The sequence below is a fragment of the Hydractinia symbiolongicarpus genome, chromosome 5 (genome assembly GCF_029227915.1).
Source record: "Hydractinia symbiolongicarpus strain clone_291-10 chromosome 5, HSymV2.1, whole genome shotgun sequence".
Lineage (NCBI taxonomy): Eukaryota > Metazoa > Cnidaria > Hydrozoa > Anthoathecata > Hydractiniidae > Hydractinia > Hydractinia symbiolongicarpus.
The window spans coordinates 17671055-17693309 of NC_079879.1; the positions used below are offsets into that span (position 1 = coordinate 17671055).

Sequence of the window (22255 nt, forward strand, 5' to 3'; positions counted from 1 at the left end):
CACTAACCACTAGGTAACGAGAGGTTATCAGAAGTGGCCACTAATTAACAAGAAGTAACCAGAGGTAGTCACTAAGTGACAAGAGGTAACCGAAATTAGCCCCTGAGTAACGAGTAGTAACCATAAATTGCCAATAAATAACGAGAAGTAATCAAAAGTGACTACTAAGAAACGAAAAGTAATCAGAATTGGTCACTGGGTAACGATGAGGTAATCAGAGGTGGCCAACAAGAGGTAAGGTACCTCGTTCCCAGAAAATTTTGTCTCTTTTTGGTATTAGAACGGCGACACGGATTTCGTCGCCGGCACGATGGCATAAAGACAAATAACCCTGGGATCCAGGTTGCAGGGTTGACTACTGTGCTCTGACATTAAGCAACAAACAACGAAATTGTATTGGGCAGATTAGTTTGTTCGTCCCCCGCCACCCGCATATGAAAGAGTAGATAAAATTCGCTAAAAGGATAGTATGTGTTCTTTCAAAAGCGGAGACAGCCCTGTCCTGCGTGATAAGATATTAGAAGGTATACAACTCATTGACTTTGACTTGAACTTAACTTTCCAACATTGGAACCCTTATTGCAAAGTAAGCCATATTCATAATCGTCTTTACGTGAAGCATTTCGTGAACTCGCCCGAAAATGCCCGCATTTTTTACGGCGTATGCGGCTTATCGGCACCTTCGTGCTATGTGATGGGACATTAGAATTCGTAGAATTATGTCACTCACTGTGTAATATATGTATAGCTAGCTAGCTAGCTAGTTAGAAAATCTGTCCAAAAGAATTTTTCTATGCTGCTAGGGGCCGTCGACAAACAGTTTTCGTCTCCGTTAACGGCAAATTTGCCGTTAAATAGAATCGATACGCTATAACCAACGTAATATCGCATAATACCTTTATAATACTCTCTATCGCTGCATAACAAATATATTTTTTTCTGTCAATAGCCATAATCTATATAATAATACGCCAGTTCCGTGTCTCTGTGACAGGCAAAGTGTATCTGTTCATTTTCCTTTCATGTTGCCGAAAAATGCATGTCAAATATGTTAAATTTTCTGACGTTACGGCGCGACGTCAATAACACTACTTCTAGATCTTGAAACGCTGATCAAGAAAATGTATAAGATTATATACTTTTCAGGGGCGTAGCCAGCGTCAGTCAGGCTCTGCGATCGACTGACCTACTTTTTTCATTTCAACACGTCGTTTTTTCCACCGCCACCGCCAACACATGAATTGTGCATCCGGCACAAATCTTTTCCCGGGCGGCGCACACAAGCTTCGCGCTTCGCACGTCGTTTTCGCAGGATTTAACAGTATCCACTTTGTTTTGCAGGCTGAGGTGTTGAATCTCTACTTTGTTTCACAGATAGTCTTTTTCGCAGGATTACCTGCGAAAATTATGCCTATGTACGGTCTTGTGTCTTCCATTTTGGACGCATCCTATTGGCTAGTAAATTTCGCAGAGAGGTTAAAAATTCGCTCCATATATGGCTATAGAACATACGCAACAAAGTAAAAAACAAACAAACAAGGCTAGCGAAGTTGTGAAGTTGAAGAAAGGTTGATGTTGCTGTCAAAGGTGGATCCGTATTTAGCTTTATAACTTGTATAGAGCTTCATGAAAATTCTCTATACTCGAACCATCCAATTTTTGTACCTGTATGTAATCTTCAGATTTGTTTTCCTGTGTAGAAAGCACTTTCAAGTTTTCAGTTAGCTAACTATTCATCCTCTTCTGTAACTCTGTGTAGACAGCAGATCTTGTAGCTATACAGAATAAAGCTATTATTATAAGCCTTTATAACAGTTTATTTAAGAAAAATATTTTAACTTTTTATCCTGATTGTGGTCAGTTATGATTCAAGACGGTTTTAAATCAGAAGATTTCCTCATCTGCCTTCAAATAAAAATTTACAACCAGTATCTATTTTATTTTGCGATAATGACAAACATTCTGGGCAATTTAAACCTAATCCCTTCAGTTTCTTTAAGTTTGAGTAAAGCTACGTTAAAGCGTTCTACTCAATATTTTAAGCTAGGTTTTCATACGTTATGATAACAAAGCAAAAGAAAAGAAAAAGGAAACGTGTGTATCATCTCGAAGTTGTTCCTTTTGCATTAGCCCAAACGTTAGTTAATCAATTTGGCACTTCTAGCACTAATGACGAGACTTCTTCCATTTGTAAAAAGCAAACCTTTAACTTAAAATCTTTTTCGTCAAAGGGATTTCTAAATCGAAACCTATTAAACCTAATCAAGTTTTATCTGCAGAACCTTAGATTCATTCCCTTCAGGTTTTATTAACGGTATTGGGAAATATAATGTAGGCACTCACTACGACAAGCTCCACACCTTAGTGATGGCGATTATTCTTCCCATTGTAACTTGCTAGAGGACGTCTTAAGGTTTATTCATTGTAGTGATGGAAAACCTTATGAACGTTCTCTTGATATATATACAGAATTGATTAGGTCAATGTTATGACAATGCCGGCAATGTATCTGTTAAAATTAATAGTTGTCATGCTAACATTTTAAATCAAAACAGATTACCTTTATACATATCCTTGTTCTTCTCATTGCTTAAATTTAGTTGTCTTTTTAATCATGCTTTGTAAATTATTTCTGAAACATGATGAATCGAATCAAACGTAACATATTTTTACAAATTTTCCAAAAGTAGGTTAAAATTTTTACGCAAGAATGTTCCTTACTTAATTAATAATCCCAACTATGCCCATAATTTTAATGTTTGTAACACGATGTGTGGAACGTATTATTAACACGAGGGTTTTCAATGATTTGTATGAAGGCATTTTGTCCATGGTTCCATTTCATTATATTTTTGAATTTTTTATTATATTTATGAAGAAAGAAGATTTTGATTTGGTTATTTTTTAATGACCTCCAATCTGCAGAAAACTTTATTTTGGTGCTAAATATGAAGAAAGAAGGATGAACATTTTAATTATTGCTTTAATAACTTTCAATCTATAAAAAACATTATGATGGTGTTGTGTTGTCTTATTGCTGGTTTGATTACAACCTTGATGATAAAGATTTTAATGTAGTATATGTTGTCATTTATTCCCCTTTTTCGATCAGTTCGATCAATACTTAACGTCTATCGCGTGTGTCAGAGAGTCGGTTTTATGGCGTTTCAGTGCTTAAAGGGGGTAAAAAGCCGTTGGCTGGACCCGTTGGGGGGCTCACAACGCCCCCCAAACCCCCAGTTAGTTATTATCGCACCTGTGGTGCGATGTTGACCCTGCCGGTCAATGGTTCGACTAAGGTTAATTTTTTTCTGGCTACGCCCCTGCTTTTAGTACCAGGTACAGATGAAACGTTTGCAAACGCCATTACAATATTTGATGGATGTTTTTCACCTAAGAAAAAACATCGATTATGAAGTGTATACATTTAGAAAACTAAAACAACAACCCGACGAAAACATTCATCAGTTTTACATACGGTTGAAACGGCAGGCGAATAAATGTGACTTTGGAACAAATTTGGACAAAGAGCTTAAACAACAAATTGTGTTATCTACCCATAACAGCAGATTAGTTTATCAGACTTTTTGATTTATGGAAAACATTTGGAGGTTGTAGATCAACAAGCCGATGATGTAGAGCGTTCGATGAATCCACAGGAAGAAATTAACCGACTTACAAAGAAACTGGAAACACTCAGAGGTAAAAACTTGTCGAGCAGAGGGAATAGCAGTAGCCGAAAAGATAACTATAAAAAATGTTATAGATGTGGGAACGACTACCCACATTCTCAGGCATGTCCGGCCGAAGGGAAAGAATGTAATAAATGCCACAACAACTGCAAAAGTAGTGCTTGGGGTCCGATATCTCGAGGAAGGCGCTCAGTGAACAACAATATGGCTACTTCTGATTCCTCTGACTCTGGTGCTGAAAATGTGAACAGTTTACATCTATTTATGTTATCTACCGCGGGGAATGCTAACAACAACAACAATAACTGTATTGCTAGTGTCCGTTCTAATTCAAATACACACTATGGGTCAAAAGTTTTGGTTTGCGCTAAGAATAGTGAGATCAAAGATTATGCGTCAGTAAATTCTATAGAAAGATTTTATACAAAAGTGAAGGTAGAAGGGGTCACACCCACACGATTCTTAATAGATACCGGTTCTGCTTTGAATATTTTGAACACAAAAACATTTCACAAAGTGAACGAAAATTGTGGCGGGAAACTTCGCTTACAAAAGACAGCCACTAAGGTGATCACATACGGCTCGAACGAACCCAAATTAAAAGTCCTCGGAAAAATTAACCTCGTTATCGAAAATAAGCACCGCCTTACAACAAAAGATTTTTATGTATTTAACACCGACCACAAAAATCTTTTAAACGGCAAAACTGCCCTCGAATTAAAATTAATAATTATGCCGAAGGATGAAGTGATTCCTCCAAAGAAACTAGATAAATCTAGAAACACAAACAATGCAGCATATAAGATTAACGTTGAAACAAAAAACAGTACAAGGGAGAGCAAAACAAAACATGCCCAAAAAGTTCAACCACCTACTAGATTACGTGCGTTGATTGAAGTTTACAAAGAGAAGCTTTTTAGCAATAAGATCGGCAAATTTACGGATTATAAGGTCAAACTACATATCGACGAGAAAGTGACACCGGTCACACAGGCGGAACGACGTATCCCATTTGCACTAAGACAGAAAGTGAAAGCAGAAATAGAAAAATTACAGCAACAAGATATTATAGAGGAAATCAAGGGACAACCGACGCCGTGGGTCAACCCAATTGTTGTCGTACCCAAGGGCAATAACGGTATTCGCATATGTCTCGACACGAGATGCGCAAACAGAGCGATAATAAGAACACGTTATCCCACGCCTACTGTTGACGACCTACTTGTAAAACTTAAGGACAGCAAACACTTTACTAAACTAGACCTTAACGCAGCATTCCACCAGTTAGAACTAGACGAGTCTTGCAGAGATATAACAGCGTTCCGCACACAAGACAAAATAATGCAGTACAAACGATTATTATTTGGTGCAAATAGTAATTCAATCAATACTTTCAGACATAAACGGTGCAGACAATATTGCAGATGACATACTAGTTTACGCAAAAACAACAGAAGAGCATGACAGAATATTGACACAAGTGTTTAAGAGACTATCAAATAAGGGAATAACAATAAACCTACACAAATGCTTGTTTGACCAACATAACCTTGAGTATTTCAGCTATGTGTTTTCAGCAGGGGGGATGAGACCAAGTCCGACAAAAATTAACAGTCTTTTAAACGTCAACCGACCTACAGACGTCAAATCATTAAGAAGCTTTTTGGGGATGATTAATTATTTAAAAAGATTCATTCCGAACTACAGTACCATTACTTATCCTCTCCGACGTTTAATGCAAAAAGATGTAAAATTTGAGTGGAATACAGAATGCCAAGAGGCGTTTGTAACTTTGACAACAACATTATCCGAAAAGTAGTGTCTGTCATACTTGACGAAAACAAAGAAACAATCTTGTTCTGCGATGCAAGCCCAGTGGGAATTTCAGCGATCTTGCTTCAAAAAAATTGTAAGAAAAATGACATAGATGTGATATCTTACTCTTCAAGATCACTTACGCAACCGGAAATGAATTACTCCCAGATAGAACGGGAATGTTTAGCAGCGACTTATGCATGTGAGAAAAACAATTTGTACATCTACGGAAAGCACTTCACACTTTTTAGTGACAACAAAGCATTAGTAAATATACTGAACAATCCCAAATCAACACCGCCCCCGCGAATTGAACGAATGATGTTGCGCCTACAAAAGTACAACTTTAAAACAGATTACGTCAGTTCTGCAGATAACATATGTGACTACCTAAGCCGAAATCCAACGTCTATTGGCACATATACAAAATACATCGAAAAACACGTTAATTTTCTCACGTCGTACGCAGCACCAAACACATTTGACATAAATGATATCAAAACTGCCACACAGCTGACCCAGCATTAAAACAATTGATATTAATCATTAGCACAAACAAATGGCGACATCTGGAAGAAACTCCAGAATCAGACGAAAAAAAGTTATTAAAACACTTCTACAAAATAAACAAGAAGCCCTGGGGGCTCTAAGAATTTCCGTTCACTACCAAAACATTTGATGACAACCTGCTTATTCGTTGTGTTATCGTGCCAAACATTCGAAGAGGTTTGATGCATGAAGCTCTGAAGATAAAGCACACAAGTGACATTATATCTTACAACAATCGCAAACAAAACGTGCTAACAAAAAATACAGCCATTCATGGTTGAAAGTCTTGCGATTGAAACGTTTATGGTCTTAAACGGCATTTAGTTGACAAAAAATCAAAATTTTGATGTGACCATCATGTTCAGCATACTTTTTTTATTAAATAAAGTAGTTTTAATTTTTGGACCAATTTTGGCCTAAAATGACATTTAAGGTGGCAAAAAATTAAAATTCTAATGTCACCATCTTGTTCAGCATACTTTATTTGTTAACAGTGGCAAATTTTGTTGAAAATAAAGTAGTTCTAAGTTTTGGACCAATTTTGGCCTAAAATGACATTTAAGGTGGCAAAAAATCAAAATTTTGATGTGACGATCATGTTCAGCATACTTTATTTGTTAACTTTGCCAAGTTTTGTTAAAAATAAAGTAGTTTTAATTTCTGGACCAATTTTGGCCTAAAATGACATTTAGGGTGGCAAAAAATTAAAATTCTAATGTCACCATCATGTTCAGCATACTTTATTTGTTAACTGTGGCAAATTTTGTTGAAAATAAAGTAGTTTTAAATTTTGGACCAATTTTGGCCTAAAATGACATTTAAGGTGGCAAAAATTAAAATTTTAATGTCACCATCATGTTCAGCATACTTTATTTGTTAACTGTGTCAAATTTTGTCCAAAATAAAGTAGGTTTAATTTTTGGACCAATTTTGGCCTAAAATGACATTTAAGGTGGGAAAAAAATTAAAATTTTGATGTCACCGTCATGTTTAGCATACTTTTTTGTTAACTGTGCCAAATTTTGTCGAAAACAAATACCAATTTGGCCTGAAACGTCATTTAAATGACTTCCCAGTACTTAGGGAGTTTGAGTACGAAGTTTAAATCTGTGACGTTGCAATTGACTATTTGGGACAGGGTTAGTTTAGTCAGTTATACCAATACTATCTTCCTCTCAGAGAAACGTGAAATCCCAGGGTCGATTTTTTCTCAAAAAATGCCTCGAAAGAAAAAACGACGGTTTTGAAGAATTTCCTACGCCTTCGGGCACGGAAATTCAAAGATTCCTTAAACTTGAATTCAGAACAGAATATAATACTGAAGGACAGTAGTTAAACTTGCCCACGTTGGTCATCAGGGATTATCAAAAACAAAAGCCCTTCTGCGAAGTAAAGTTTGGTTTACCGGCATGGACAAACTAGTAACAGATGAAGTAAACAACTGCATTCGATGTCAATCTGTCAACAAGAAATCTACGCTACCACCCATCCAGCCAACAGAATAACCAGCTCGTGTATGGCAAACAGTCAACGCAGATTACTTGGGACCGCTCCCTGACAATAAATATGCCTTAATAATGATAGATCAGCGGAGTAGATATCCTGTCGTGGCATTCACAAACAATACCACAGCAAAGAACTTCACCAACATTTGTAACAATACCTTTGGACACTTTGAAAATCCGGAAACACTTGTTTCCGATAATGGACGACCGTTTCGTTCCAGTGAAGTGAAAAGATATATGGAAAAGAGGAGAATATATCATAGGAGGATTACGCCCCTATGGCCACAAGCGAATTCCGAGGTCGAGGGATTCATGTTACCATTGACGAAAATAATCTGTACATCACACAATGAAATCAAGTCGTACGTCGAAGAAGTGCAGAGCTTCTTGATGGCGTACCGTATAACACCTCATTTTACAACAAATATTCCTCCAGCCGACCTTATGTATAATCACAAAATACGATGTGCTATTCTTGACTTTATTAGCAACGTTGACGACTCCATCGAACTACAGCTAAACAAAAATGACCAAGACAGTACACAAAAAGCAAAAGAATATGCCGATAACAACAGACACACACAAGAACAAGAACTAAACATCGGTGACCGCGTTCTGGTGAAACAGGAAAAGATAAACAAAGTGACACCTCCTTTCAATCCGAATCCATACCACGTTACTGATATCAAAGGAACGATGATCACTGCGATGAATAAGGAAACGGAACACCAGATCACCCGTAACATATCTCATTTCAAACCAATTCAAGATACTGCCAAACATGTGCCAATAAAAATAGACACTGAGGATGAAGGTGATGAAGACCACCACATGATCGTTCACAGACCTGAACTTGAGAATAGCTGCCCCGAATCTACCTCTAAAACAACCATGACAAACAACTCTGCGTCACAGCGAACGTCGAAAGAACCGCAGTCGAGAAAGACATATCCAAAACGATATAGAAGACAAATACAAGAATGGAAAACACACTAACCAATAAACTTTCAAGACATCTGTAGATAGCAATTCGACAGACGTTTAGACAGACATGTAGTTATGTTAGAAATTTATGTTATGTATAGGACAAGTTGCTTCTCTTTTGTTTTGCTGTTTCAGGGGAAGATGTTATAGCGAATACACACTACAATGGAGTACACGCTATACGATGGAGAGCATGTCGAAAACAAGTACGAAAGAAGAACTGTAAATATTATTATTTTTGAGAATATATTATGTTGTACACACGTGTCCTCAGTTTTTAACATCCGTGAATAAAAGTAAATGATCGAAGAGATAGGAAAATGTGGGTTCTCAGACAGAACGACAACAACGACAACAACGACAACAACAACAGCAAGTCCCGGAATCGGAATTCCGGGAATCCCGAAAAACCAATCCGAACCCGGCAAATCTTGCGCATGCGCACTCGCCGATAGTGATAATGCTGACATCAACAAAAACCAACGCTTGCGCAATTGAGTATGGGGTAAGTCCCATACTCAAAGCGACCGCGCTATTTGGGGGAAAGTCTCTAAAATAAAGATGGACTACTTCGGAAATGCCATTAGCAAACTAAGATTCAATCTCTTATCAAAAGCAGAAAGCGACGACACTATTATAGATGTATTGAGGAGCGCGACACCAGAGATCGCGTCCAAGCTCGTTAGGGAAAGGCCGTGGCTGCTCGAGTTTTTTCCTGAAACTTTCAAGACCCAGGAAATGTGCACTGGGGCAGTTCAGGAGAACTACTGGCTACTCAAGTTTGTTCCTGAAACTTTCAAGACACAAGCAATGTGCACCAGGGCAGTTCAGAAGAACCCGTGGATACTTGGGGATGTTCCAGAAACTTTCAAGACCCGGAAATGTTTGCTGGGGCAGTTAAGGAGGTCCCGATGTACTCAGGTATGTTCCGAGCCATATAAGGGCTCAAACAAACCATGAAGGAACAATGCGATGACTGTGAACGCGTACTCGACGAGTACGACAGATGTTGCTGCGGCTGCAGACTCCTTATAAGAGCCAAGCTGCTCTGTTGGTACTGCTACCAGGGGTACATCACATACAACGGTGGTAGTTGCTCTTGCGCCAAGACCACTTAGAAGAACTCTAGCTGAACTCTCTTATCACCAAATAAAAAGGATATTCAATTTCGATGATGAGACTGTTAAATCAATAGACTTTTACAGCAAAGCAACTCCGCTAAATATCGAAGAAGTAAACGTTGAAAATATAGTATTAAGTGACCCCATTCCAGCAAACAAGGGTAAAGATGAACGCTTCGTCATTGCCTATAAAAATGGTGACAAATTAGGCCCGCTACTACATAAGACACCCAAAAAGATTCATTCCAATGGGGCCTCACGTTACTCGGAGGCTTCAGCACTCACCATGTCATTTGATCTCAACTACTACCCCGAGTGGCTAGAAAACTACGGGAGAGTACTGAGCAAGGTAGAGTACTTAGGGGGGGGGGGGGTCATTGTTTTACTAACCCCCCCCCCTGTGAAAAAAGGGCGATATTTCAGTACAAAGCTGAAGGAGTGGGAGAGCAAAATCAAAACCAATTTCCACAAGAAAAAGGTATCGGAGGAAAGCTGCGAATGCAAGGCTATCATCAAGCCCGCCGGCATCTACAGGCAAGACCAAAACTACTACATGCAGACATACTTGGAAGAGTGCAAGTATAAGGATGTCGAGTTTTATGGTTCCAGCTACCTTAGCGACTCCGATGAAGATGAAGATGAAGGCTTTACCGTCTTTTAAGTGATTGTCAAGGCTTGTGTGGTTGTTCCCAGCCATACAAACAAACAATGAAGGTTCCAGATCTAAAACGAGGAGCGAAAGCATTGGGGATTAGGGGCTATTCAACTCTGAGCAAGCTCGCTCTTTTAGAGGTGATCCACAAATCAAGCATAGGAACATCTCGACGCAAGCAGACAGGCCTTATTGCGAGCCTTGTACCAGAATTGCATGGCACAAGAATCTCAAACAGTACTCGAGAGAGCTCGCAGAGAAGCAGAGACGTGTTGCATGATGGTTAACTGGTGATAGACTATAGTACCGGAGAGATGTTTGAGATAGTTTAGTGTTTTGTCAAAACATTAGACTCTGTAAGCAGGTTGTTCTTCTAGATACCGTTGAGATACTATGCAAATTGAAGTTTTTTCATAAGCTCTTCTTTCGCTTCTTCACGCCCCTTCGCTACAAGCTGCTGTCGTTCCCTATCATTGATGCTATTTACAATCTTTCTCGTGCGTTGTCGGATCTGCTCCTTGAGCAACATGTATTTCTCACCATTTAAAAGAGAATAATCCGGATCCAACTGGTTACACGTGAGTCTCAGCCGCTGGTGAACGTCAGTCTTGTAGCGGCTGTCATGGTCGCCCTCTGTAAACAGTACCTTGGCATTAGCCCCATAATCCATAAGGTCCTGCAGTGATTGATCAATTAGCACACTGTACCCCTTGTTAACCCGGAGTCTGCAGACTCCGTTCATGAGCACAAAGAGCTTGATCCTGTCCCCAGATTGGCTGTTGACTATGGACGAGACGCGAGATCCTCAATTCGATATAGGCCCTGCTCAATCGAGTTGAGGACTTCCAACGTTCCGGTATTCATCTTGGCCCCCGCTTTATAGATGTTGAACTTGCTCTTATTGAAGAGATTCCACCATGTAGGGCGGATACTCAGAGATTTCAGCGCGATCCTCGTGCTCTCCCCCAGACGAGGTTTAAATATCATGGCATTCGCAATATATGTGATATACAGTTGCTTCATGTTTCTTCTAAAAAGAAACATGAACATTTACAGCTATAACCACAGGGCAAAGTACAAGTCTAACAGAGGTGAGTGGCCCCTCGGCGTACTCCATTGGAGCATTAGGACCTCTACGTGTCTACCGAATCACACATCCCCATAGCCTTCCCAGAGTTCACGAAATATCCCATCAAAGTCCCAACTAGCCTGCTGAACGACCCCGTGAGTGTAAATTGAGCTGGTAAAGCCCTTGATTACTGGAAAGTACAGGTGAATTTCGCCTGTCATTGTGCAACCACAGCTTTGGGAATCTCTGCCAAGCACCTAAAAGGCTCCGCACCCCTCATCAACAGCATCTTCAAGTTCCATGTCTACTACCATATGCGACGCATCCTAGCGAGGATGAAGGTATCCATGCCATACGATGACGGTTTCTCACAGTACGAGAACCCCTACTGTACTTCTGGATATGCGCAAGTATGTCGTGAATATGGTGTTGACCCTAATGCTCTGTACAAGTTCAAAGTTCTCATGTCCTCACTCACAGATGGTAGATGGTGGCCACAAGTAGATGGCGACTGGGCCAAGTTTATTATGCCAACGAGCCAAGGTCTGACATCAGAAGGTCTGACGAAGCTTAGCGAGAGTATTCGCGTTTGCGTGATCTTGCTACTAGGGTCTCAAGCTGATGCCAAAGCATCCCTTATAGGCTCGGATGCGGACAACTTCGCCGCGAGACAGATACTCCTGCAGAAACTTAAAGCCATGGTACAACGTGAAGAGAACGTAGGCCGAGACATTACCGAGTTTCAAAAGGTGCTCCAATAAGCTAGGACTCCAGTAAACTTTACCGTAATGCACCATGTGTACATGTTACCATCCGATATGAACCTGCGCATTGGTAAAATCGTGGGGTACAACAACAACATCTTGATCACCCCCGCGAGTGCGATGATCGGTATACGGCCAAACCTAAATAACAAGCCTGCTCCTGCGAAAAGAGAGGCCGTGTTTTCAAAAAGGCCCCTACCAAGCATCCCACTCCAATATCGAGACATCAAGCACCAGGGTCCGAAGTTGTGGAGCCTAAGGGAGCCCATACTATGGGCCCCCTCGAGAACCAGGAGGATACCAAGGCCACATTGATTACGGTAGGCGTAGGACTCATTCTGGCCTATATTTGGTTGAAAGTTTAGTGCTCCACTGAGCCATGGGATATCTAGTATGTTCATCAATATACTAGATCATCTACGACTTCTTGCCACCCTTCCCAGCTCTTCCAACATAGGCCACGACAAAAGCCGCTACGGCAGCTAGGGCCATGTACAGTGCTTGGCTGCAAATTCAACAACTCTAGCCGCAACTCTGAAAAAGAACGAGACCACGATGCCAATGATCCCAGGCAACGCGGCACCCGCCTTGGCAGTAGATACTTCAAGAACTTCCCGAGTCTTTCCAGCTGCCTTTGTAAAAAACCCTTCCCACTTGATGCACCTCCAGCTGCAGCAGCGCCTAATGCAGGACCTCCAGTAACGGCAAGAACTAACGTGGAAACAAGTAGACCAACAGCTGAGATTATGCTCGCTATAGTCAGGCCTTGTTCCTTGAAGAGAATCTTGAGCTTTTCTAGTAGAGATGTATCGTCCCCAGCAATCTTCAATAGGGTGTCTTTGATATGTTAAAGTTGGCTCTGGATCTTGGATGAAAGCACATGCTTTTCCTGTACGGCTTTCTTCTGCTCCTTTAGCTTTTCTAGTTCTTTCTTATCCTTCTTAAGGTTGTCGCTCTCATTCTTTATCTGTTCATCGGTTAATTCGGGCTCGGCTTTTTTTCTCTCAAGCCTCTTCACCTTGGCTTCCGCTTTGATGATCTTATCATCGTATAAAATCATCTCACTCTTCAGCGTTTGAACCTCGAGGTTTAGCTCCCTTCTTTCGTCTTCATCGAGATAACTATCTTCGATCAGGCTCTCCGTGTCATCCAAGGTGTCATCGAGTAGCGGCAACATTTCGATATCGTCAGCCTTCTTACCTTTGCCGATAAAGTTCTTGATCCTCTGGTCCATCGCATTAAACTTGCTCGGGGCCTTAAACTTGCTCGGGGTAGTAGTGGTAAACCCCATATCGCGAATATATTGAGCCGTAAGGCCACTTCTTTTCAACGTGCTTAGTGCCAGGCACCCGGTCCCATCCTCCCTCGTAAGCCTTATATTGTTGAAAAAAAGCACCCCCTTCTTATCACGTGTGAAGTAGCCCCTAATTTTATTTGTATTCCTCTTGGCTTCATCCGGCGGTCGAAGGCCCTGATTATTAATAAGATGTTGGTAAAAATCATCGACCATTGCTTCTAGTATACCTTGCGCGAACCCATCGAGCGCACTTCCCTGTTGTTGGAGTCCCGAAGTTGAAGCCCCTGGTGTTGCTGGAGGTAGTTGCTGTATTGATGGAAATGTACTAACAGCATCATCCACACCACTCATATCAGCATCTTTGAAGTCTCTTCATCTAATCCCGCATTATCATCCATTTTTTCCACCTCTCATAACGCTACTAATAAACATGTACGGAACTGAGCTTGATCCATATGCAGAAACGAGGACTATGCTCTCCATAAAGAGGAAGAGGCATAGTGTGAAAGTATCGCACACACCCAGCACAATCATCCAGAACCAGGACTTGTACGTGGACATTCCCAACATGGGCATGAATAATGTTATTTGCCCCAGCTCTCTCAAACTCCTCTTTGACCTTGAAATCACGGCGACCAACACGAAGCGCACGATCGTTAACAACATTGGTAAGGCCCTGGTGCAAGACCTTCGCATCACGCTAAACAGCAGAGAAGTGCAGAACATTAGGGACCACAGCACCTTGGCAGTGTACAGGGACCTTTGGTTGCCCAAATTTGAGCGCGAAAACGACTTGGTACTGGAGGGTATTGGCGAGTCGGATGGTGCAACTGGACAACTCCAAATGAAATCTACGGCAAAAACTGGAAATGATGAAGAGAAGGCCATCGCAAAGGCGTACGGCAACACATTTTGCATACTCCTTGGCAAAATGTTCGAGCTGACGACAGGCTACAGTTTGTGCTGCATTTCAGCCCCTATAGCGCCGTCATCAAAGATGAAGGCACACCCACGTCAGGCTCTATGGTAGCTAAACCCACGGATACAACTTACAAAATTACCAATATTGCGCTGGAATTTGACAAGGTATACCACGAAGGCCTGGCTAGTGCTATGGTGTCGAGGTATTCAAGGCTATCGCTACCATACGGGCGTGTGCTCCGCAGCAAAGTAGTAAAGATGAAAAAGTCGGACACTAGTTACAATCTCCAGATTGATACACCGGCCAAGTCTTTAAAGGGCGTGCTGCTATTATTGTTTCAAGATCCCGCTACAGTCAAGCCATACTCTGGCGTAAACGAGACGTTCTACAATCCCAAGATTGAGAGGATCGCGATCACTGTGGAAGGTGAACCGAACAAACTATACAGTCACACCATGCTACCCAAGGACCATTTCAAGAAAGCTGCGAGGCTGTCGAAGGTGCGCACTCTACAGTGACAATAGGCCAGTTCTTCAACGAGCGATGTGCGCTCTTCATAGACTTTAGAGTATCCATCGATAACAAGCTGCATGGTTCGGGTAGACCCCTGCAAAGGCTTAGTGATTGCATTACGCTGCACATGACGAAAGAGGCCGACGGAACCGGTGATATTACATATTATGTATATCTCCTGCAAGACGCGCAACTGAATATTTTGGATGGCAGATTAGAGAATGTAATGTACTAGATAAACATGGCAACTATCGGCGTTCTAGTGGCTGGGGCGGCTATAGACGCCCTAGCATTCTCGGGGAGTAACTATCTGTTCAGTAAACTATCTGACCACGGTGAGGAAGAGAGGAAGCGGCACGATAAAGCTCTTGAGCAACTGCGAGCTGCTCAAACGGAGTGGATACGAAAAAGGCATGCAAAGATAAATTGGTTTGCCGAGCAACGTAAGCTCAAGCGTCAAGCAGGTGAAGCCTTCGCGAATTGGATGACGACATGTATAAATTTTATATCGCCTCGAGCGATAAGGCCCCGAAACTATCCGACTACTATACACCTTCCAAGCAACAACAGGACGGCGAGCTGACGTTCATAGTTGGATCACTGGCTGTTCTGGGTTTCACGGCTTACAAATATATGTAAGAACGTTTTTTTGACATGTATAATAAAGACATGTCAACAACAGGACGGCGAGCTCATTTGCTGACTCGTCAACTCCTGTGGCTTTGACATATTCGAGGCCCCAAGCGTATAGAATACCCTCATTTCACCATCACGAAGCCCAATGAAATGCACCAGTTTGACCTCTTTTACATGCCGCATGACAAGTTATATGGAAGCACCTACAAATATATCCTCACGGGTATCGACGTAGCCTCGCGCTACTAGGTAGCTAGACCCTTGAGAACGAAGAAAGCCATCGAAGTCGCTGACATAATCAGGGATATTTACAAAGCAGGACCTTTACGACACCCGAAGACATTCCAGTGTGACAACGGTAGTGAGTTCAAGTCTGACGTTACGAAGCTGCTAGAGGCCAAAGGCGGCGAATTAAAACGTGCAACTACCAAGTACCACCATTCTTTCACGGCCTTTGTCGAAAGCTACAACAAGGTGCTCGCGCAGAGACTGTTCAAGCACCAAGTTGCGCAAGAGTTGGTCACTGATGAACAAAGTACCACTTGGGTCAAACACTTATACACTATCGTCAAGGGGTTGAACAATAGCAAGACTGCTATGATCGGCATGAAACCTTCGAAGGCTAAGCCGAGGATGGTCTCTACCTCTATCTGCTGCAACCCGGAGAAGAGCACGGTGATGCTAAAAGACGCGCGAAACACGCTTGGTGGAGCAAGAAAACGTATAGACTGGACCGTATCGTGACTGGTACCCGACTGTTATATTATTTGATGGATGGGCCTGACCGAAGCTTTGTGGTGGAGGAGCTCGTGCTAGTACCCGAGGGTGTTGAAGTACCTCCAGAGCATGTGAAAGAGTGGTAAATGTCTTGTTTTTTGTAGCTCATAAGAGCTCCAAAATTGTCAGGAATGTTTGATCACTCTATTAGATCAATCATATTACATAGTCCAAAGGATGCAAGGTGTAGAAAGGATACCAGTAGACGATACCTTTGATGACATTGGGCTCGATATCAAGCTCGATAATGTCAACTAGCGCTCTATCCTCTATAGGGAATTTGAGTATTCCGCTAAATTTCTCCAAGTCAGCCAGGTCTAAGAGCCTAAAGTCCTTATCTTTGATGACATTGCAGCAGAACATGCCCCACTTGTTCTGCTTATTGCAGACGATATGAAGACCCAGCTCCTCAATATAATCTTCAAGATCCTCCTCCTCCTCACAGGGAATTGTTGCCCACGGCTTTTCAACCGATACTACTCTGTCTAAAAGCTCGTCATCATCCGGATATACAAACCCTTCGTAGTATGGCCCATTTCTCAATCTAAAATTCTCCAGACAAGTGGGGCAATAACCGGTAGTAGATCCTGCCTTGATGCAGCATCTCAGCACGGGTACTTGAATATCGTAAAAGTTTCCAAGTTGCAGGCTCTGTACATAGGCTTTCATTTTTTTTTCTTTTTGATGTTTAACTATCTTTTAACATCATCTGAAGTGTTCAAGCAGCATTATCATGCGTGTTTTTGTGGCTCGATAGAGCAACAAAACTGTGACTTAATCTTCAAACGATGGGACACCTAGATCGTACAAGTTGTCTCGACATAGGTCGACAAGCTTGAAGTGGTCATATCTCCGTTTCACATGCCCTTCTTCCTCCAGTTTGTATAAGGTGTACATGCGGTTAGGATTGCAATAATGACAATCTCCTCGGAGTTTGGGAACGCCTTCTTGAACCATGCCCGTTTGGAAAGAATATCACATCTTTTAACGCTTGCACGGTAGTATAGGAATTGATGGCACACGTCATCCTCCCGCGTAGTGTGTTTGCGATAAATTAAGGTGACGTGGTCCTGGCTTGGACCTTGCGAGTGTGGCGCGAAACCCCAAAGCGCTTCAATTTCCCGGGAATGTTCATTGAGAGTTTCATCCAGGGCTTTGAGATCTTTGTTCATGTAGTCAACAGTTTCCTGTCTTTTTATCAACACATACTCAAGAGTCGCAATTCGCTGTTTCCTCTTCCCGAGCTCCTTTAGTAGTGGTAGGGTATGAACATTCTCCACAAATGCCTTTCTTAATTCTGCTGCTGTATTAGACATTTATTTATTGAACTCGAGAATCTTACTGCTACTGCTAACGCAAAATGCTCCAACTCCTGGGGTGCTCCAACCTCACGTATAAACAAGAGTGCTCGGACTTGCTCAGTTGAGTCTTGATCCCCTCCCAGTCATCTATTTGATTCGTCTCCTCATCGATCATCCTCATGTCCGAACGTTCCGAAGAGTACCACAGGAACAACTGCTTCTTCTGCCTTCTCAGGTTCTTTGGCAAGGCTGTGTATGACTGCGTTAACAGCCATAGGCTATGACGTTTATGCCGACCACTGATGGCCAGCTCGAACAGAGGTTGTCGACGCTTATCCAGGCTTTCGTCAAGAATCATGTCATCGAAGATGAACAAGCTCTCTTCACCCGCTAGCAGCTTCGATAATTGCTCGATCCAATAGAAAAGTTGATCCCCCGGATCTATAAGGAACACGTAGTCATCTTCCCACAGCGAGGATCTCTCCAAGTAAGTGCTATTCCAGCGGAGAGTGGGGTAGAGGATCACGATATTGTGAAAATGGTGCTTGTAGTCCCTCTCCAGTAGACCCCGTGAAGATCGCAGTATGCGATATGTATGAGAACCTCGTAGGGCGCTTACTTAGGTTTTGGAACAATAGATGCAGGGATCCAGCCTTTTGCTACCGCCATCTCTCTTGAACTCTATCTGCTGTAAAGTAGACTACAATCTTCATCAGGCATTAGTATCCATCTTGGTGCTGGGGCTCGAGATCCCGAGGAATTTCTTCCCAGCCATGGCATAGGCAAATGTAAAGCCTAGATCGACCACTGTCTTGTATATCATATCTCCAAAACACAGACGTGAAGCGGAAAGCGCGCCGCTGGATGTGGCAGGATTTTGGGACCATGTACAGCATAATCTCCCGCCATGCTACACCAATCCGTGTATCTTATGGAGCCAAAGCCGGCTATAGCACGAAATTTTTCATAAAGTTCACGATTGTCCAGTCTTATCTTTTGTAGAATATTCCCCATCTTTGTCTTGATCTACATCGGCTCTCTCCTCAACTACCTTGGACACGGTGAGCTGGCAGTGATTTAATGTATGAGCAGCTACTAGAAGAGGCGTTAAAAAATTTACCAAAAGCAGAGTAGACGAGGAGGCCCAAGTCGGCCATGCTGTCTTTGATTATGTGGTCATCCTCTATATCTCTACAAAGTCCCTCTGCATCGTCGATTGCAACAACACCCCCTACAACTTTGGTGTACATGCTGATGGCTTGTGATGATAGGGCTTTTGCAGTCTTTTCACTTTTCTCTTGGAGTTCACGTTAAAGGAACTCACCATGAACCTTATCGATGGCTTCGGGTGAGGCTTTTTCAAAGGAGGTCTCGGTACATTTTTTCAGCAGCAAGTGCTTTCGACCTTTGCGTATGGCATCTTTCAGTGCTTGGCGTTTGTCAATTCGTTGACACTCTTGTGGGATTGGTGTGTCAGTTTCATCAAAAATTTCGGCAATATCTGCAACCATATTTATTAGACGGCGATAACGCAAGAAGCAGATCGCGATCAAGATATACGGCAGTAGTACGGTGACACAAAAGCATAGCATTTTGTCTTGTGTACTGGATCAAGTACACAAAACTGCATTCTAACTAGGCTATATATCGATGGCCCTTCTTTTGATTATCTTCGATCCACATCGGCTGCATGTTTTTCTAGTGAAGCCTCTCGAGTTGCACTTCTTCGCTGGGGTATTCTCCGTTCTCTCTATACTTGAGTGGTACCTTGTGATCGAATTGCCACTGGCCCCGGTTATTCCAGCTCATCCCGTCTCTGAATTGGGCCTGGATATGTCCAATGAATGTGCAGATACCTCACCCAAGGTACTCTGTGGAGGCTATCTCCGTGTCACACTTTAGAGCATCACAAATCCTGGATAGAATAAGACCATGCTGATAAGCAGCGAAACCGCATATGGGACATTGTCTTGGTAGTTTTTCATGGTGGCATCAGTTGCGCTCCTGCCACGCCTTGAGGGTATCGAGGCAGTTGATGCACTGTTTATTTCGTTGGCCTTTGTTTTGCCCTTTGCGTTGGATTTTGAAGTTGTGTAGTGGTTGGTTTCGCTTACAGTTAGTACATTTTTTGGAATCCATTTCTTGTTACTTTTTGTGAGGCAATGTTTTGACAAAACACTGGACAACTCACCACTATTCTTAGGTCAGCGGAGAGGTGTATGTACCCCCATCCTCATGTACTACTCTTTGTCATAAAAAGCCGATAGTCCCAGCTTGTTTTTGCTGGTACGTTGCCATGCCTTGGTGACGTACCCTAAAACCTACAATTCCAAACGGTAATGACCTCTCGCGGGCGTCGTAATCTGATCCACTTGAACGATCCGCTTGTCATCTGCTCGATTGAGTGCCAGCTTGGTCCCGTCCTGCGTAAAGATCTTATGGCCTTTGTAGGCGATACATACCCAGGTTTTGTAGATGTTAGCACCTTCCTCAAGACAGCGCTGGTAGTCGTCAAAGGTTATGGATTTGGCCGTGACGCACTTCTTTACACCCTTACCCTTGCGATCACCGCCCTCTCTAGTTAGACTCTCGTAAGCATATGCCTTCCATCTCAGGGTGATGAACTTTGTCATGACCTTCCCACTTAGCTCATTCTTCATCAAGCCCACAACCTTCTTGTTCTTACCGATGGGGAGAGGTCTTTCATCGTCCTTACTGTAGGCACTCGTCACGGTAAAAGTCCTCAGTCTTAATGTGATAGACGAAAGAGTCTGTGTCCATATAGCACAAGCGCAGCCTGGTGTCGTACATGGGCTGCATATAGTCGTAGTGGAACTCGTACATAACAGTCTTTGACAGATCAAGTAGCCTGGCCAATGTACACTGGCCTGTTCATCTTGATACCCATCCTGCCTATTTCCACACCCATGAGGTTCTCTCTGAAGTAGTTGCCGCCTCTGAAGTTTGGTTGCATGACGAACTTTGTGTCACGGCCTCGTTCGTGGATAGCTTGAAGATCCGGTGATTGCGGATGTTCTCCATAGTCTTACCAAAGACCGAGAGGTTCATGAGTTTGTAAAAGTCCTTCTCGAAGTCGTTCTTGGCGGCAGTTCTCAGCCTCGTGTTATGGTCGATATAGTCACAAAGGCAGGGTTTCTGGTTAAACTGGATGACTCTATGCACTTTCTTGAGCTCGAGCCCGTGCTTTAGAGCTTGGTGAAGAGCCCCGATGTGTACCACGTACTTCCGCTTATGTTCGAGATTCAGGATGAGCTTTTCGACCCTGTGAATCATCTTGCGCTCTGCCAGGAAGGGGAGCTCGTTGTGCTTGTCGTGCAAGCCTTCGGGGTAGTTTATGTCAACTTCCAAGAGATAGCCTTGTTTGTTGGTAGCCACGAGTTTGGCGATTTTGCTCCTGGTGAAGGCCTCAACGTTCGACACCCATTTAAACCCATCAGTGCGTAGATCCTTCCGCATGGCCCAACCATAGAGGTTGTTGGTGTCGAGGTACTGGAAGTAGGAGCACTCTTCCTCGGGATTATACTGCTCCCACATATAGTAGCAGAACGTCTGTGGTCAGATACGTGTCGTGATAGTCGCCCATGGTGACCTCCGCACCCTCTGGAGTGATGCGTTTCCATACTTTTTGAGCGTGCTCGTAGTCTTCCTCGCTGATCGCACGCATGCTGAGTTTGCTGTAAAAAGCCTCTTTGGGAGGTAGCTGAGTTTCCTTGAATCGCTGCCACCCATCCATGTATTCGTATGGGTATACGCCCTTGCGAAGCATAAACCTGAAAACATCATCCTTATCTATGAATTTGAAAATGACGGGTACGTTTAACTTTACCTGTTCCTTATCTAGCTGCTTCGTTGTATTCGATTGACACCCCTCGCAATGGAAGCTCGCTATGTATTTGGTATCGATACCCCGAAATTCCAGACATGTCAGCACATATTGTACATTTCATACCTGTTGGGTTGACGCCGATGAGGTTGCTGGCTAGCTTTTCAAGGCTTGAAGACATGAAGCGACAAGAGTCGATGAAGCGCATCTCTACCTGCTTTTCAAAATCGTCGATGTGTACCTTGATTTTAACATTGAAGGATATGTATTTTTCCGTGTTTTCGGCGATACAACCAATGTCCTGGGCGTCGTACTTTTCCCCTAGTTCTCGGATGAAAAATTGGGCGTCGTACCCTGAAAGATTGTGGAAGATCACGGGTACGTGGCTAGGGATTCTAAATTTGATATTACAGGTGTTGTGCGCGGCACCTCTACAGAGCCCCGTGTAATGGCAATGGTCCCTCACTTTGCGGTTCTTCTGGTCATTGTCAAAGGGTTTCATGCAGATGTGACAAGTCGTGGCAGTGTCGTGCTCCCTCTTTTGCAACTCCGTTAGCAGTACCATGTCCTGCCGAGGGAAGGTAGAGTATAGTCGCTTTACCTCATCCTCTAGGTGGTCGACGAATGTGGTTACGAACTTCTTACCGCGGTAGACTGTCAGTGGGTCCGTCACTGACCCGTATGCGAAGGTACTGTACGTAAACCAGCCACATGGCACGTGCTCGTTCTGCTTCTTCGTCTTGGTCTCGCTCGCATCTTTTACGGGACTATCAGACTCTCAAAGTCGGAGTAGATTGCAAATGGTACCTTGAAC

General features: G+C 42.8%; 1 protein-coding gene across 1 annotated transcript; it reads left to right on the top strand.

Moving 5' to 3' along the window:
* Positions 1-7633: 7633 nt before the first annotated feature.
* LOC130646014 (uncharacterized) lies at positions 7634-8557 on the top strand. Its single transcript, XM_057452146.1, has one exon. It carries the CDS (start codon positions 7634-7636, stop codon positions 8555-8557), a length of 924 nt encoding a protein of 307 aa, XP_057308129.1.
* Positions 8558-22255: the final 13698 nt, after the last annotated feature.